The following is a 16,788-nucleotide window of genomic DNA, read 5'->3' as shown; positions in this document are numbered from 1 at the left end:
TCACATTGGAAATATGTTGACGACTTCAACCTTGGCGAGATAAGACCCGCAGCAAGAACAACGATCCTCCAGACTGACCTTGATAACCTTGAGAGCTGGTCAGCAAACAACTCTATGGTTCTCAACCCTAAAAAGTGCAAAGCGATGCATTTCTGTTTCATGCGTCGACCCCCACAGGTACCGGCACTTACCCTTGATGGAGAGTCACTCACCATTGTCACTCAGGCCAAGCTAGGTCTGCACATAAGATCTGATCTACGGTGGGATGACCAGGTAGCCGAGATGGTGTCGACACAGCAAGCGTCTGTTCCTCATCAGCAGACTGCGTCGATCGGGGGTACCGACATCGGATCTTACCGTCATATACTGTGGATACATCCGCCCCTGCATCCGCCCCATACTCGAGTATGCCGCCCCTTGTTGGAGTGCAGCACTCACACAAAACCAGTCCGCCGCTCTAGAGCGAGTACAGAAACGAGCTTGCAAAATGATCCTTGGACGCTAGTATAGCTCATACTCGGAGACATTAAAGCGACTTGATCTCCCGTGCCTAGCAAGCCGAAGACAGGACTTATGTACTGAGTATGCTATTAAAGTGGAGAAGTCCGCACGCTTCTGCTCTTGGATGCCCCCTACCCGCGGCCAACAGCACGGCAGGAACCTGCGCAACTCTGCTCGGTACCAGCAACCCTCTGGGTCAAAGCGCTACAGGACGAGCGCCATTCCTGCCCTTGTTGAACTGCTCAATGAACTCTAAACAAACATGACTCTATTCACACTGTTTTTGTGAAATATATATATATAAACTTTCGGATGTATTCAAGATATTGTTACGCTTTACTCGGATGTCAATGATTTCAGACCATTCAGTGTTCGTATATTTTGTTTTGGGCTTTAACTTTGTTGCGGCCATATCGGTGCCCATGTGACCACGTTAATACCGCATATTTGAAGTGCCGTTTTAGAAATCGTGTTTCAATGAAGTATTATCGCTGAGATTTCTATAATGCAATCATAATGTCTTGGTATGTCACCAAAGACGATTGTGATGTGTAAGAATGTTTCTTTTACCAACTTAGGGTGCTATAAATAGCCTCGTAATTCAACCTCCCCAGCGGCTGCCAGGAGGTCGTAAGCCTTGCTGTTTCTGAATAAACCAGTCTGCTGCTGCTGCTGCTGCTGCTGCTGCTGCTGCTGCTGCTGCTGCTGCTGCTGCTGCTGCTGCTGCTGCTGCTGCTCCTGCTCCTGCTGCTACTGCTCCTGCTACTGCTACTACTACTACTACTACTACTACTACTACTACTACTACTACTACTACTACTACTACTACTACTACTACTACTACTACTACTACTACTACTACTACTACTACTACTACTACTACTACTTGGCTCATTGCCCGTCACAGTGTTGACAATAAGCTGTTAGTAATACTAAGTTACTATGCACACTAATGTCCTCTTGAATACTGAAGAAAATTGGCTTCTTCATGGCTACCATGCATATTTCGTCGCTTTAAAGGGGCATATTGTGATCGGAACATCAAACAAAATTCAGTATTTTGGGTTATTTTTCTACATCATAAGTTGACTCTACCTTATTACACTGCACAGCAATATTCATCACGTATATGAATGCGACTTTGAAGTGTCGTGCGAATGTCACCGCCGGCTTGACTTTTCCACCATGTTGTCCAACCGTGATTCCGAACGCGCAAACTTCGATTCGGGCAAGCGTTCTACGGTCGTTAGGCGACCAGAAATAATGGTGATTTCGCGCGTTTTACTTTTTTGTCTTTTTTCATATCAATGATGGAAATGTGACAAAAAGAAGGAATATGTTGGAAATAAGTTACAAATTAGTGTAATAAGGTGCCTTTCTCTAGTACTAAGATAGTTGCTTAGTTCCTGAAACATCTTATTAATAACGCTAGTTATATTCCAAGATCCTCATGTCTAGAAGTTGTAGCAGTCACCATTTTTCCCTTGTTCTTTCTGGGTAATGACCCTTAATGGACTCCTGCCCCAGGAGGTCCAAGGCAGGCTGGCCATCTAGGCTTGACCATTCACCATATTTGGGCACGGTCAGAGGGGATCATCCCCTAACATCTTGAGATGGGCACAGGAAGCTGTAAGTGCGCCATCAGTGACTTGTCTTGAGAACAATGTACTTTTTTCTAAGAAATGGTTACGTAGGCGGATAGAAGGTATATAAAGAGAACCGATGTACTAGAAGTGAGTCGAAGTCTGGAGCGGAGATACGATGTAGAGAGGACAGAGTGCGAGAATACAGATCAACGTCTTCAACATTAGCGACTCCTTGTGTTTCCTTGGGTTGAGCGTACCACTAACATCGCAGCTATACTAACGAACTTCGTAAGGGACACACCATCGAGGCCAAGGTCAACATCAGCTACCCGACCCCCCTTACATTAGTTACAATTGTGAATCTGAATATGGATTTTTCAAATTCTAAATATTGGTAGTTTTTGCCCCCCAAATTCTATTGTCTCTATTTTGAAGATACTGGTATCTGTACGTCATCCCCAAGCAGATGTAGAAAGGCAAAATCGCCTATCCGGAACCGGGTAGCCTGGGATCCAAACGTATTATAGCTCCCCAGTCTCCTCTCCGCATATAGCCTGGATACAAATCTATCATAAAAATGACTTACACATGTAACGTTACATGATATATGCTTGGTCATAAATATCCTCATCTAACTTACACATGTTGCAATATTGACAGTCCTATCATTTTCCTCTTAGATGAATTATGGCACTTTTGCATTGATTATGCAAATTAGGAATATATATGAATAATTGGTATCTGTTGATGCTCCACTTGCCATAAGCTACATCTGTTACGTGTATTTGAGTCTTGTAATGGAAAACACTGCGAATATAGATTTTCCTCATTAGTTATGTAAATTAAGTCCCAATTAGCATAATTTGCACTTCATTGTGTACATCTCTGTCTAAGCTACCTGCATACCAAATATCCTGCTAATCCATTGTTCCCTTGTTCAGTTATCCCCTTAGAATATTTTCACAAAACGCCACTGCAGTTCCAGAGCAAGCTGCTAGGGAGCCCAGACCGACACCGCTTCTTTATTGCATCACAAGCTATCTGCCACCCAAAAATCAAGACCATAGCACGTCCAGGTCAAAAGATACAAAAACTGAAGTTCTGCTGCACTACCAAGGTCACATACCAGGGGGCCCAAAATCGACCCTGGATTTCGGCTTCCCAGCACCCGCCCACATACCAAGACCATACCAAATATCATCGTAATCCATCAAGAGGCGAGTTATTCTGACTAGAGCAGTCCGGAAACACAAACAGACACACAAACAGACACACACACAGACACATCCAAAACTATATCTAAATTTTTCATGGAGATGATAAAGACCAATAAACTCCCGGAGACTCGGGAGGTATAATTATAGGCTAGGAACCGGAAGCTTGACAAACGTCAAACGTCTCTCTACATCTGCTTTGAGATGACTTACACCATATCTCGCGAGATTTTACGTTACTTCACATGTGGCGGGAAAAATCAAGATGGCCGCAATTTGCAGTAAAGATTGTTGACCAGTTTTTCAAACGTCACGTTGGGTTTTTACAAAGAATTAGCATCCCAAGGGAACGATCTTCATTCCATAGGAGGTAAGAAGTGTATGGATTGTCAGAAGCAACCATTCTGATTTGAAATTTTGGAGTATTTTTGTGCTATCTCATCTCTCAGTCTGCAGGTAAATCATGCTATTATTTTGGGGGGAGGGGGGGGGGGGACTTCTGCCCGCTCTAAAGCTTTGTAGAACTTCCAGCAGTAAAATTATGAGAAGATGCTGTGTTTGATAAAGTCATGATTATAAGATCTAGAAATAATAGTAATAAGTTATCAACAAATTACTAACGTTAGTAACGTTGTGACATGTTTGGAGCACTGAACACTAAGGGGAAATTTCGCAAACATACCTGTGGACCTCTGACCCAGTATTGGAATAAAAAATACATGTAGTACAAGAATTTCTAACTTTGGGATATGGTACAGGTTCATGCAAGGGAACATCCTCCTGTCAATAGTGCAAAATAACTCTTATTGACATGAACACCCTAAAGCCTTGGCCTGTATTTTGTCATATGAAATTATTATCATCTACTTTCAGAGCATCTCAGGTTGCCTCAGGCTTTACCCACCTCCATGGCAAAGACAAAGACAAGCAAGAGGAGGAGGACCTCCAGTGATGATGCAACAGCTAGTGAGTACTAGAAAGCAAGAATCAATTTCTGACCTCTGTTGTGTCATTTGTCCCACATACATATGACAAAATATCATCTCTGTAATGTGATTTGTACAGTACTGTTATTGATGTTCAATTTGGAGTATAAAAAAGGTTGATGTATAGATGTTAGATATACATGCCTTGTCAAAGCTTTCTCATACCTGGCCTTTTTTACGTGCTGTTTCATGATTACCATAATGGCACTTTTGACCTGTTGCTAACGTCACACTCCGCTCAGGTCATGTGACATAGGCTTCGGGTCATTTCAACTTGGGAAGGGTCAGAGAACTGATCAAAAGCTTGTTGTTAGTTGACATAGCGTATAAAATCTCTACAATGAAATGTCTGGTTGTAGCGAAGAGGACCCGAGCAGACGCTGCGCCTGTTGGTCCAGGCGGGGTGTTGGAGGACCACTCTGTGTTTGGTCAGCTTGTGGGGCGGTCAGGCCTGGTGCTGACCGCAGGGAACCAACCCAACCAACTCGGTAAGTCAACGTCACCTCTGACTCTGGCAGGGTCTTTAACACTTCAAGCTTTGTTTGTTTGTTTGTCTGTTTTCATAACTGGTCATTCGCCTTTGGGTATAAGGCTCTCTTTACATTATACTTTTGCCGTCAGCGCCACTGGCGTCAGCGGGAACCCCGTGTAAAGACAATTCCCGTCGACGTAGTCCCGCTGTCAACAAATTTTCTCCCGTCAGCTTCGAAGCCGTCGCCCGTCAGCACAGCGGGAGTCCCCGTCAACGTCAAACTCCGTCTAAAGAGAATACGTCGGGCTCGCGTCAGCGGGAGTCAGGGTTTCGGCGATTAGCATAAAGCAAGCGTTGATTAGCATACTGTAAGTCTACTTAGATCCCCGGTATATATAGTAGAGAGAGATTCACGGGATCCGCGGCGACTTTTGTGCCGTGCATTCATTTCCCCGCGGATATATTTATCGTACTTGTGCCCCCTTCCCCACACTTACGAGTGATGAGCATGGAATATCTACACATAAACAATGCAAGGCTTTGCATTGTAGTTTAATACGGGCGGGGAGACGCCATCTACCGTTGTACAATCGTACAATTTTGTTTCTTGCTTTTATTATGCTTACGCCCGATTTACTTTCTACAAGAAGATGGCGAAATGCAAGCACCGCAGGTGTCTGTCAGATTTCCGGGCGGTGTGTCTAGAGACGTCACGACAGCGGCCTCCCGACAGCGGGAAATTTCGCCGCTGACGCGAAAAACGTAATGTAAACTGCGCCTTACAGACCAGTTGTGTACAGTATTGTCAGTAGGTACAAGCTGTATATCTGTACTGTAAGGTTTGATCCACTCACTCTAGGATGGATCTCTATTCTCTTTGACTGAGTGTGGTGGGTTCTTAAACATGCTCAAGGTGTGGCTGTCCTCAGACACGTTATCTCTGGTCTTACAAAAAAAGTTACATCCAATCTGAGAGAACGTCCCTTATCAAAGCTAGGCACTCATTTTCGCCTAGGTCATTATTTGAGGTAATACTGATAGGTGTAAAGTGCCTTTCCCAAGGGCACGCTTTCGGGGGACCTGCTTGTGCTACTGCTAGGGATTCCAACCCAGAACCTTTAGATGCCTTAAGTCAATAACCCTAACCACACAACCACCTTTCCACCTAAATATTTCGTCTTTGGTAGGGTTTTGAGAACTCAAGCTCTCAAAGTATATACTAAATGTTATAGTTTATACGTTGTTTAATAAGCCAAAGGTGGTAAGATTGATAATAGGTGTTATTTCTTTGTTGTACGTACACTATACAGCTGTGGACCAAGCTGTGTTCCAGAGGAACCTCAGATTGGCCATCAAGAAACATCAGGACTTTCCACAGGTACGTAACCACCTAGCCTGACAAAATCACGCTCCTAGTGACCGGCCCGACTGTAACAGCCCCTAGTTGGGGTGGGGGGTTACTAGTATTGCCCTCCGCCCAAGAGCTTGTGTAAGTACAGGTACGCAACCACCCTCCATTTGTGCCCCAAAATAACGCTGATGGGCTTAAAAACTTTCCATAGGGGGGTGGGGTCAAAAGTTAGTCTGGAGGGTTGGCAACGGTTACATGTAGATTGACCAGGAAGCATTGTGCAAGGAATGTTTGAAGATAGGAAAATAGCGATAGAAAGAAACTCTTGGACAAAACTTATAGTTGACTGTGCTATAGTTATATGATGATGATGGTTATGTGTAAACTATTATTATTATTATTATTATTATTATTTCTTTATTTCAGGCTCTCACTGGCCCATATGACATAGGGACAAACATAAAAAACAAAGATTATATACAACATTTTGAGACAAACTAACAATATTATGGCTACATGTATGTGTAGAGACAAATGTTAGACATTGAATTACTAAGCTGCTGAAACTACTTAAAGGGGTTTATTGTCTGCTTTTGCCCTTTTTGTCCCTTGAAATGTTTGTCTTCTGGTCACACCAGGTTGTTGATGAGTTTTTGGAGGGACTGCAGGCTCATGTAGAAGACCCTGATAGGTATGTGACAAATGGATAGATACATGTACACAATACAGACATACATGTATATACACTGTATATAGACTACAACACAGTATATTCCGTATCACCTCAGGGTGCGAAATACCCGGTTGCGCACTTGCGCAGCGCAACAATATTTTGGTTGGCGCAACTTATCTCTTAACCCAGGTTGCGTGGTGCGCTACCTAAATTTTGGGCTGGAGAAATCGATTTTGCAGCAATTACTTGACGAAGTAGAAAATAATTGGACCAAGGAAGCTCACACACCCGTGTGGTGTGCACACGCACTCGCTCTCAGTCTCATAAATTTTCAAACCAAACATATAAATCGACCCCCAACTAAACAAGTTAATAAAGTTACAGATACTTTTTCACTCGTTTGCATCCATAGTCAACCTGTTTTATTGTGCCTGAAACGTAAAATTTGTCGGAAAGAGAGCACGGCTTAGTGCTCGGCTCTTGGCCGCCATGTTGAATTCATTGACTCTCGCTGGATATCGCGTGATTGTGCGAGAGTAATGACGTGTAATCTGCAGTACCAGCAACAACTGGTAGAGGGCAGTGTTTGAGTTGCTGTGTATTTCTATGGGCGAAATGTTGCTAGTGCTTTTTTGGGGGCAAAATTTTAAAATTGCAGAAGTGGAGATGGAGCCACTTTACTAATGATAAGCTGGGATTTAAAAAATCTTTACTAATGGCAACAATGATTATAGAATAAACGAAGTTGTTAAAATGTTGTGACAGTGAGATAAAAACTGGACAATGACATAGACTATTGTATTTATCTTATGATTATCATACATGTATATCATTGATAACTCACCTGTGAATTTTTCAATAAAAAATATAGGTAATTTTATTCCGGGGGTACTTTTATTAGATTTTGAAAATATGCCAAGTAGCAACTTTTATGTGAGGGATGAGAATAATGTACAGGTACAAGTCCTATTGCAGTGTAGCTATTGCAGTGTAACTCTTGCTAGAGCAGAAAAAGCAAAAAGTCTATGGGTGTTGAAAAAGGATACATTTGTACTAAAAAAATAGCCGTGTTACACATGAATTGTATAAGTTTGTTTGTTGTGGGTTGTGGTGTTTTATTTACATTGTATATCATTGAATTTTATTTTGAAGCAAAAAAACATTTAAGCACCAGTTATATTGTTAAAGGCTATGTAATACTATAGCTATGTACTTACAAAATATAATTTCAAGAAATCAGTGAATTTTAGGTGGGGCAACCTGAAATTCTGACGGGCAACCTAGCTTTCTACCTAGGTTGCACACCGTGCAACCTGGTTCAAAGAAGTATTTCGCACCCTGCACCTGCAGGAGTGCTAGAGTGATGCTGAGTATAGCCTGTAAGTGTTGTAAAGTTCTATTTGATTTACTGTATGTCATACCCACCCGGGGAAACAAACATTTCATTGCGAAATGCGCCAAAAGTCTTCTTTTGTGTCTTCAATTGAAAAATTCAAAAAGCAGCCTATAATTCCAACTTCCAAATCCGGTATTTGAAGTATATGGATATGGTATATGAAGTTTGACAGCAGTACACTCGGCACATGTCATAATTTTTCAGAGTGGACGACCTCTGTCTGCGTTCAGGCCGTCCCAAGCTAGACATGGCCGTCATTTGACGGGAAGACGGCCCTCTGGCGGAAACACTGGAGTGAAATATAAAAATGGTTTTGGTGTTTAGATTTGTTTCAATGGTGATATGTGACACAGACGTTTTGTCCTGTGAATCAGAAGTCACAATGTATTTTCCCTGCAGATTTAGTAGCAGCCTTACAGCCACAATGACAGCAGCAGAATGTGAGGACAGGTCAGGGATCGACTCATTTCATCACTAGTCTTGAAATTAAAGTTGTGACATTATGAATATGATCCTGTAAAAATCATGTTTCAAACAATTTACTTCTGGTTTTGATATCCCGTGTTCTGGATGTGCTATGGTCATGAATTTTGAGTTGTATATAGCACTTAGGCCTTACTACTAAATACTAGTAGGAGGGAGAGTAAGTCATGGGCCCCCTAGCAGGTTTTTTTTTCAACATTGCAGAGGCCAATTTTGTTTCAGACGTTGAAAAATAAAAACTCCAGAAGGGCTTGTTTGTTACTGAATCAGATGTAGACGTTCCGTTTTCAAATTTTATTCATTGCAACTGTTTTTGTGGAGCCGATTCCGTACTGTGGACTTTTGTGTTGTTTAGTTGCCGTGGAGGAAAGCAGGACTGTTTGATGAGACTTCTACTGGGAGTGGAGATAATTCAGGTACTTTCCTACATGATAGTCAGAATGATGCATGTCAAAACTCATGATCAGTGCCAGGATCAAAATCCTTTTTTCTGGTACGTACAACAACAACAACAAATGTAACAGGTAACTTAAACTGCATTCAAAGTATTTGTCCACAACAATGTACCCACTGAGGTAATTGCATAGATTTGACTTGTAAATTGACCACATGCAAATATGCAGCGTCAGCTGAGCAGCCTCCTCTGATGAAGCCTATAAAGCTGATACTGTACAAAATGTACTTGATGTTTTTTTTAGCATGAGAGTTTACTTCTAAGCATTGTCTCATCAAATTGTTTTTAATACTTTAGATTATAGGACATTCAAACAAAATTGCCGATCGCCTTGAATTTCTAGTGATTTCTTGATGCATGAGTGGTAACATTGTCAGTGCTAGTATTTCAATCCTTTAATGTTCTGTGTTTGTGCAGCCCAAGGTCATGATTGTTCTGCTGGAGAAGCTGCCAGAGTTCATGGGAGATGATGATGAGTAAGTTCAGCTGTTCCTGTACATTATGTACAACTGTGCTGTATTTACTGTGGTAGGCCAAGGAAAAAAATTATGTGTTTCCAGTTACAGTCCTGAAAAAATTAGGGTCAGTAGGTAGGGATTCAATTTTCTTTTCTTTTTGGTCGAAGTGATCCAAGAGTACATTTTAGCAATATAAATCTGATGATATGCATTGTACAAGCACGAACAAAGAAGTATAATGTTCTCTACTCAGTCTTACATCAACATTTCAAAGCCCTAATCTGTAAACAGGATGTAAAAACCAGGGAGTATGTTTTCAGTTTCGTCACTCAAATGGCAGAATTTTATGTCCCTTGGCAGTGGTCGACCAAAAAAAGGCTAGGGTCTGCAGGCTTTTGCTATGGTCGGTCAGGTAACCGGAAACACTGCATTTTTTTTCCTAGGCCTTAGAAGTGATCAGGACCAACCTTGTCCTCCAGACCAGCAATGATAATGTCTTTATGTGTCAGTTTTAAACATGAAACAGGTACAGGCTGTGACTAGATGGCCCTGTTCCTATTTTTCTTCACAGCTCTTTTTGCGTAAGTTAAGCATGGACGTTTAAGGTAAAGAACAATATGAGGGGATGCTTGTGTGCGTGTGCTTAATTGCAATTGAACCACAAGGCAATCACAACAGTTTATGATCACAACAGTACTAGCTAGTTGGCAAAGGTATGGGTTGTGAAACCACCCTTTATTATTTCATATTCATACATAAGCAAGAGATATTAGTTGGTAATGTACTATTTTAGTTGCTAGTAGATATTTTGTACAGGAAGGAAAAATCAAAATTGAAATTGATTCTTACTAGCTGTAGGTGTGTGGCTCCGCACTGCAGTTTCTGTATGTTTCTATTGTTTGACCTTATAGTTTACTATGATGGCAAGGGAGTCTATTAGCTATAAGCACTGTTTTACTGTAAATACAGAAATTTTTGTAGTGGTTCTATGTTCGCGGTTTTTGCGGTTACTGCAAACTTGAAACTGCAGGGTGCAAAATACCCGGTTGCGCACTTGCGCAGCGCAACAATATTTTGGTTGCCGCAATTTATTTTTTAAGTTAAGTAAACCCAGGTTGCGCAGTGCGCTACCTAAACTTTGGGCCTGAGAAATCGATTTTGCGGCAATTACTTGGATGAAGTAGAAAATAAATTGGGCAAGGAAGCTCACACACACGTGCACACACACTCGCTCTCACTCTCGTGAATGTTCAAAGCAAACATATAAAATGACCCCCAACTCAACAAGTTAATAAAGTTACCTTTTCACTCGTTTGCATCCATAGTCAACCTGTTTTATTGTGCCTGAAACACAGAAATCCGTCCTGCTTAGCGCTCGGCTCTAACGCAGCCGCCATGTTGAATTCATGAACTGTCGCTGAATATCGCGCGAGAGTAATGACGTTTTACCTGCAGTACCGGCAACTACCGATAGAGGGCAGTGTTTGAGTTGCTGTGTATTTCTATGGGCGAAATGTTGCTAGTGGTTTATTTTTGGGTAAAATTGAAAATTGCACAAGTTAAGAATGAGCCACTTTACTAACCTGGGATTTTAAAAAAATTCTATACTATGCAACAATGATTATAGAATGAAAAAAGTTGTTGAAATGTTGACAGTGAGATAAAAACTGGACAATGATATAGACAATAATTATTGTATGTTATTGATAACTCACCTGTCAATTTTCCAATCAAAAATATAAGTAATTATATTCCTGGGGTACTAGATTACTAGATTTTGAAAATTTGCCTGGTAGGTACTTTTATGTGAGGGATGAGAATAGTGTACAGGTACAAGTCCTATTGCAGTGTAACTATTGCAGTGTAACTCTTGCTAGAGCAGCAAAAGCAAGAAGGCTATGGGTGTTGAAAAAGGATACATTTGTACTAAAAAAATAGCCATGTAACACGAATTGTATAAGTTTGTTGTGGCTTGTGGCATTTTATGATTGTATATCATTGAAACAAAAACACATTTAAGTACTACACTACCAAAAATGATTTTTCTTGTTTTTTCTAGTTTTCTTGTTTTTACTTAATTCGTGGACAAATTTTCTTGAATGAAGAACTTCCATGAAAATGATAAGAATAAATAAGAAAAGCACAAGGGACCATTCCAAGAATTTTGTCTTGTAAATTCTCACAACAAGAAACATTTTCTTATTTTTCTTAGATAAAGAAATAATTTCTAGAAAGGATTTTCTCTCATAAGAATTTTCTAGAAATTGAAGTTAAAAGTTCTTGTTTTTCTTGTATGGAGAATCTATTTCTTGCCATGTATAAGAAAATACAAGAATTTTTTTTCTCCCCTATCTTCTTTTTCTGGTAGTAAGAAAAAACAAGAATTCAAGATTATGAAAACAAGCAACAACTAGAATTTTATTCTTGAGTGTTCTTTATTTTCGTATCAAGAAACCTTGAGAAAGAAATTCTTGATTTTCTTGGGATGTTTAAGAAAATAGAAGAATTTTCTTCTTGCCTTTCTTGAGGTATCCTGCTTAGAAAAACAAGAATTTTCAAGATATTTAAGCTAGAAGACAAAGTTTGAGTCATAACTAGAATAATATTCTTGAATGTTCTTGATTTTCGTATCAAGAAACTTTGAGGAATGCATTTCTTGTTTTTCTTGATAATAATACTTTGAAATTCTTATTTGAACTCGTATAATATAATGGTTGTTTCCTGGCTAAGATGAGGCTATTGCAAGAAATAGAAGCCAAGTTAAATTTTCTTTAAAAATCTTGATTGTTCTAGCAAATATCTGCATAAAATTTTGACCAATGGCAACACTTGCCATGTGATCTTTTCCTAACTCCTGATTGGTGGTTTCAAATGCCACAGGCAGTTGACAGCAGGGCCAAAGCTCTGAGAAGTTCATGCCTTCAAGTGCTGTTCACTTCTAGTTCTATTTTGTATTAATTGAAGACTCAAGTCGGTTTCAAAGTCAAAACCCAGGTACAAGAGAACATATACAAGATGGGGATCATGGTCTGAGCCTGCAGCAGATGCCAAATTTTGCACGGAAACACTGGATAGCAGTATGGAAAAGGTAAGTGCCCCCCTCCCCACCCGACTGTATGAAAATCAGCTCAACTTTATTTATCATATGAAAAAAAAAAGTCAAAGGGCCCCTGGATGGTTTGATCGTCAAAAGCATCAAGCATTAGAAATAATGATAAATATAGCCTCTTTGGGTCCAACTCGAAACATCTTTTTGGCCGATGAATTAATAGATTTTAATCAAAAAGCGATCGGCACACATTGGAAGATTACATTCCACCTCTGAGGGGTGGACTATTTTAAACGTATTGTTTCTGAAAAACATATGGATAGGTTAAAGAATGATAAAACATATGATATGTTTTGTGAAGAAATCAATTCAATTGGAACTTTCACATCTAGAAGCTGGAAGTTAGTAAGCTCAACTCAGAAAGTAAAAATGAATAACATAGTCTTCATTTTTCCCCCAGATGTTGGAAGATGCCAATGGGAATGCCAATGTCAACAGAAATGGGCTTGAAGGGTTTCGTTTCCATAGTCGAAGATGATCATCTGTTAACACTGCCAAGTCAGATGAGGCTGCTCTACACCACCTTCCAAGACGATAAAGAATTATATATTATGAAATATATCATATGTAATAAATCATATAGCATGTTGATTACATAGCAGTTTGTAATCTTTATGTCCTTTCAGTTTCAGTAGGCTTTGTATCAAAATTAGTTTTGGTATTTGTACAACAATATTGTATATAATGTATATTATTATTATACCTATTATTTTTGAAATAATACACTGTAAAGCTTTGCCAATGTCATTTTTTTATACCAGACTCCACAATTTACAGAAATATTAAGCCATCAACATGTCATTTTAACTGTAACTCTTGGAGTGAGATTCTTATTGTAAGAACATCAGTCTTAAGAGTAAGAAAACATTTCTAGGTAGCAAGAATTGTGTTCTTGAAGTAAGAAAAGCATTCTTGTTGTAAGAAGATTAATCTTAGAAGTAAGCAAACATTTCTTGACAGCAAGAATTGTGCTCTTGGTGGAAGAAAAGTATTCTTGGTGTAAGAATATTAATCTTAGAAGTAAGAAAAAAATTCTTGGCAGCAAGAATTGTGCTCTTGATATAAGAAAAGTATTCTTGTTGTAAGAAGATTAATCTTAAAAGTAAGCAAACATTTATTGACAGCAAGAATTGTGCTCTGGATGTAAGAAAAGTATTCTTGGTGTAAGGATATTAATCTTAGAAGTAAGAAAAAAATTCTTGGCACCAAGAATTGTGCTCTTGATATAAGAAACGTATTCTTGTTGTAAGAAGATTAATCTTAGAAGTAAGCAAACATTTCTTGGCAGCAAGAATTGTGCTCTTGATGTAAGAAAAATAGTCTTGGTGTAAGAATATTAATCTTTGAAGTAAGAATACATTTCTTGGTAGCAAGAATTCTGCTCTTGATGTAAGAAAAGCATTCTTGTTGTAAGAAGATCAATTATAGAAGTAAGAAAACATTTCTTGGTAGCAAGAATTCTGCTCTTGATATAAGAGAAGTATTATTGGTGTAAGAATATTAATCTTAGAAGTAAGCAAACATTTCTTGGTAGCAAGAATTGTGCTCTTGATATAAGAAAAAATATTCTTGGTGTAAGAATATTAATCTTAGAAGTAAGCAAACATTTCTTGGTAGCAAGAATTGTGCTCTTGATGTAAGAAGATTAATCTTAGAAGTAAGAAAACATTTCTTGGCAATAAACAATCTTTGCTCTTGATGCAAGAAAAGTAAGCTTATTGTAAGAAGATCAATCTTAGAAGTAAGAAAGTATTTTCTAGGCAGCAAGAATTATGTTCTTGAGGTGAGGAAAATATTCTTTGTATAAGAAGATCAGCTCTAGAGGTAAGAAAGTATTTCTAGGCGATAACAATTTTTGCCCCTGAAGCGAGAAAAGGATTCTTGATGTAAGAAGATAAATCTTGATGAAAGAAAACATTTCTCAGCGATAAGCATGTTTGGTCTTGAAGTAAGGAAAATATTCTTAGTGTAAGAACCTAAATCTTGAAAATAAGAAAGCAGTTCTAGGTATTAAGATTGCAGGTCTTAAGTAGAGAAATGCATTCTTGTTATAAGAACAAAAAACTTGAAAAGAAGAAAGGATTTCTTGGCTGTAAGAATTTTGGTCTTGAAGTAAGAAAAGACGTGTTGGTATAAGAACCTAAATCTTAGAAATAAGAAAGTAGTTCTTGCTATCAAGAATTTTGGTCTTAAGAATAGAAATGCATTCTTTTTGTAAGAACATAAAAGCTAGCAGTAAGAAACTATTTCTAGGCAGTAAAGTTTTGGTCAAGAATACCAGCCTTTAAGTGAGAAATTAATTCTTAGTATAAGAACCTCAGATCCATGTGTCTGAATCAAGAATATACATAGAAAAAAAATCTTACTGCAAGAATTACTTTCCAGCAGTAACCAAGGTCATTTTTATAAGAAAGATTTTCTTACTACAAGAAAAAGCTCAGTAAGTAAAAAATTGCTTAATTCGTGGACAAAACCTTTTCCTTGAATACAGAAAAATTTGCTTGCATGAAGTAATATATTTCTGTATGTAAGAAAAAACTAGAATACAAGAAATTGCATTTTTGGTAGTGTAGTAATATTGTAAAAGGCTATGAACATGTAATACTATAATTTCAAGAAATTGGTGAATTTTAGGTGGGGCAACCTGAAATTCCGATGGGCAACCTAGCTTTCTACCCAGGTTGCACACTGTGCAACCTGGTTCAAAAAAGTATTTTGCACCCTGAACTGTAGCAAAAATGCTTGACTGTTCTGTCTTCTGGACACCTACAAATGTACTCCTTTGATAATTGTTTCAACTGCAACATTCCCTGTTTTCCTGAAATCTTTGCTGTGAACATTCCCTGTTTTCCTGAAATCTTTGCTGTGAACATTCCCTGTTTTCCTGAAATCATTTCTGTGAACATTCCATGTTTTCCTGAAATCAAATCCCCACGAACTTGAATGCAGTAACAGTACCTAATAATAAGTGTAGACTTTCTTGACGTGCAATGTTGTGTTGTTCCCTCCCTCCAGCCAGATGTTTGACAGTGATGCCACGGCCCAGATCCCCCGACTCATACTGAACCAGTTCCGCTGGCTGGACAGGATTGTGGACAGTAAGGTACGGGGATTACGAGTGGACAGGGAGGCTTTGGAACTGAATGAAGATCATGAATAGGATTACTTTGCTGGCTTTGACACCATCAAAATAAGTAGTCCAAGCTGGTGTTAATGATTGGCATTCATATAATTATTTTATTTTGTATAACATGTATTTTCAAAGAGTTTTGTAGATTTGGAAGGACAATGTATTGTCGATTTCTGTCTCAGACAGAAAGTTTTCAAGTCCAAAACAGTTGATTGATGTTGCAACCAGGGATAGAAATATTAAAAGTTATGCTAAGTTTTGCTCACACTTCACACTACCAGTCAGAGTCAGTAATTGTTCTGTCATGTGACAAGTATGTTTGGATTGTGGACAAAATGGAACAGCGAGCTTGAACATTTTAATTTTCTAAGATTTCATAGTTATAGGACATATTGTTGAAAAAGTGCACATGGTCCATTAGGCTATCGTAGCCAAAGTACACTATTTATCCGTGACCCCATGAGTTTATCACGTCGTGGTAAGAATGAGTGACAAAAATCTGCAATCAACACTTGATAGAGATTTTTACTTGAAAGCCAGCAACTTGAAGGTAGAAATTGTTTTGTATAGTAGATGAATACAATAATTAGGCTTTCAGATTAAATGGATTGGAATGTGAAGTTAGGGCAATCATCATAGAAATGCGCATGAATATCACAACTGCCTGTCGGGGTGAGTCAGCTTTAGTTCTGTTGGACACCATTTTAAAGACCAAATGCCAATAAATCCGCAGCATTTTTTTTTTTTCAATCGTTTTATAGATACTAGTGAAACCCTAAACTGAAACACATTCGTTTTTCGTACTTCTCGAGTGTGCCCTACCGTAATTTCAACCATGTTTCAACCAGTTCTGGTAATTTTGTGGTCCTTGGCCATGTAAATCTCCTTAGACAAAATCCTGTGTTCCGCTGCTTTGTATCCAGAACACTAATTTCAAACTTTAGTGTTGACAGTTGCAGTGATTGCTCTGAGTGT

General features: G+C 39.0%; 1 protein-coding gene and 1 long non-coding RNA gene across 2 annotated transcripts in view; both read left to right on the top strand.

Moving 5' to 3' along the window:
* Nucleotides 1-3,538: 3,538 nt before the first annotated feature.
* LOC136435777 (Fanconi anemia group D2 protein-like) overlaps nt 3,539-16,788 on the top strand; it is a 50,253-nt gene continuing 37,003 nt past the window's right edge. The window contains exons 1-9 of the mRNA XM_066429501.1: nt 3,539-3,671; nt 4,175-4,267; nt 4,647-4,775; nt 6,070-6,137; nt 6,749-6,801; nt 8,579-8,629; nt 9,018-9,078; nt 9,534-9,592; nt 15,699-15,786. Of these exons, the coding sequence (XP_066285598.1) occupies nt 4,210-4,267; nt 4,647-4,775; nt 6,070-6,137; nt 6,749-6,801; nt 8,579-8,629; nt 9,018-9,078; nt 9,534-9,592; nt 15,699-15,786 (567 nt within the window). The 5' untranslated portion in view covers nt 3,539-3,671; nt 4,175-4,209. The remainder of the gene's footprint in view (nt 3,672-4,174; nt 4,268-4,646; nt 4,776-6,069; nt 6,138-6,748; nt 6,802-8,578; nt 8,630-9,017; nt 9,079-9,533; nt 9,593-15,698; nt 15,787-16,788) is intronic.
* Nucleotides 11,593-14,396, top strand: LOC136435778 (uncharacterized). Its single transcript, XR_010755902.1, has 2 exons — nt 11,593-12,662; nt 13,084-14,396. It is a non-coding gene; the product is annotated as an uncharacterized lncRNA (long non-coding RNA).

This window comes from Branchiostoma lanceolatum, chromosome 5 (genome assembly GCF_035083965.1).
Source record: "Branchiostoma lanceolatum isolate klBraLanc5 chromosome 5, klBraLanc5.hap2, whole genome shotgun sequence".
Taxonomy (NCBI): domain Eukaryota; kingdom Metazoa; phylum Chordata; class Leptocardii; order Amphioxiformes; family Branchiostomatidae; genus Branchiostoma; species Branchiostoma lanceolatum.
Note: the sequence above shows the minus strand (reverse complement) of the source record. Positions and strands in the feature narration are given on the sequence as shown.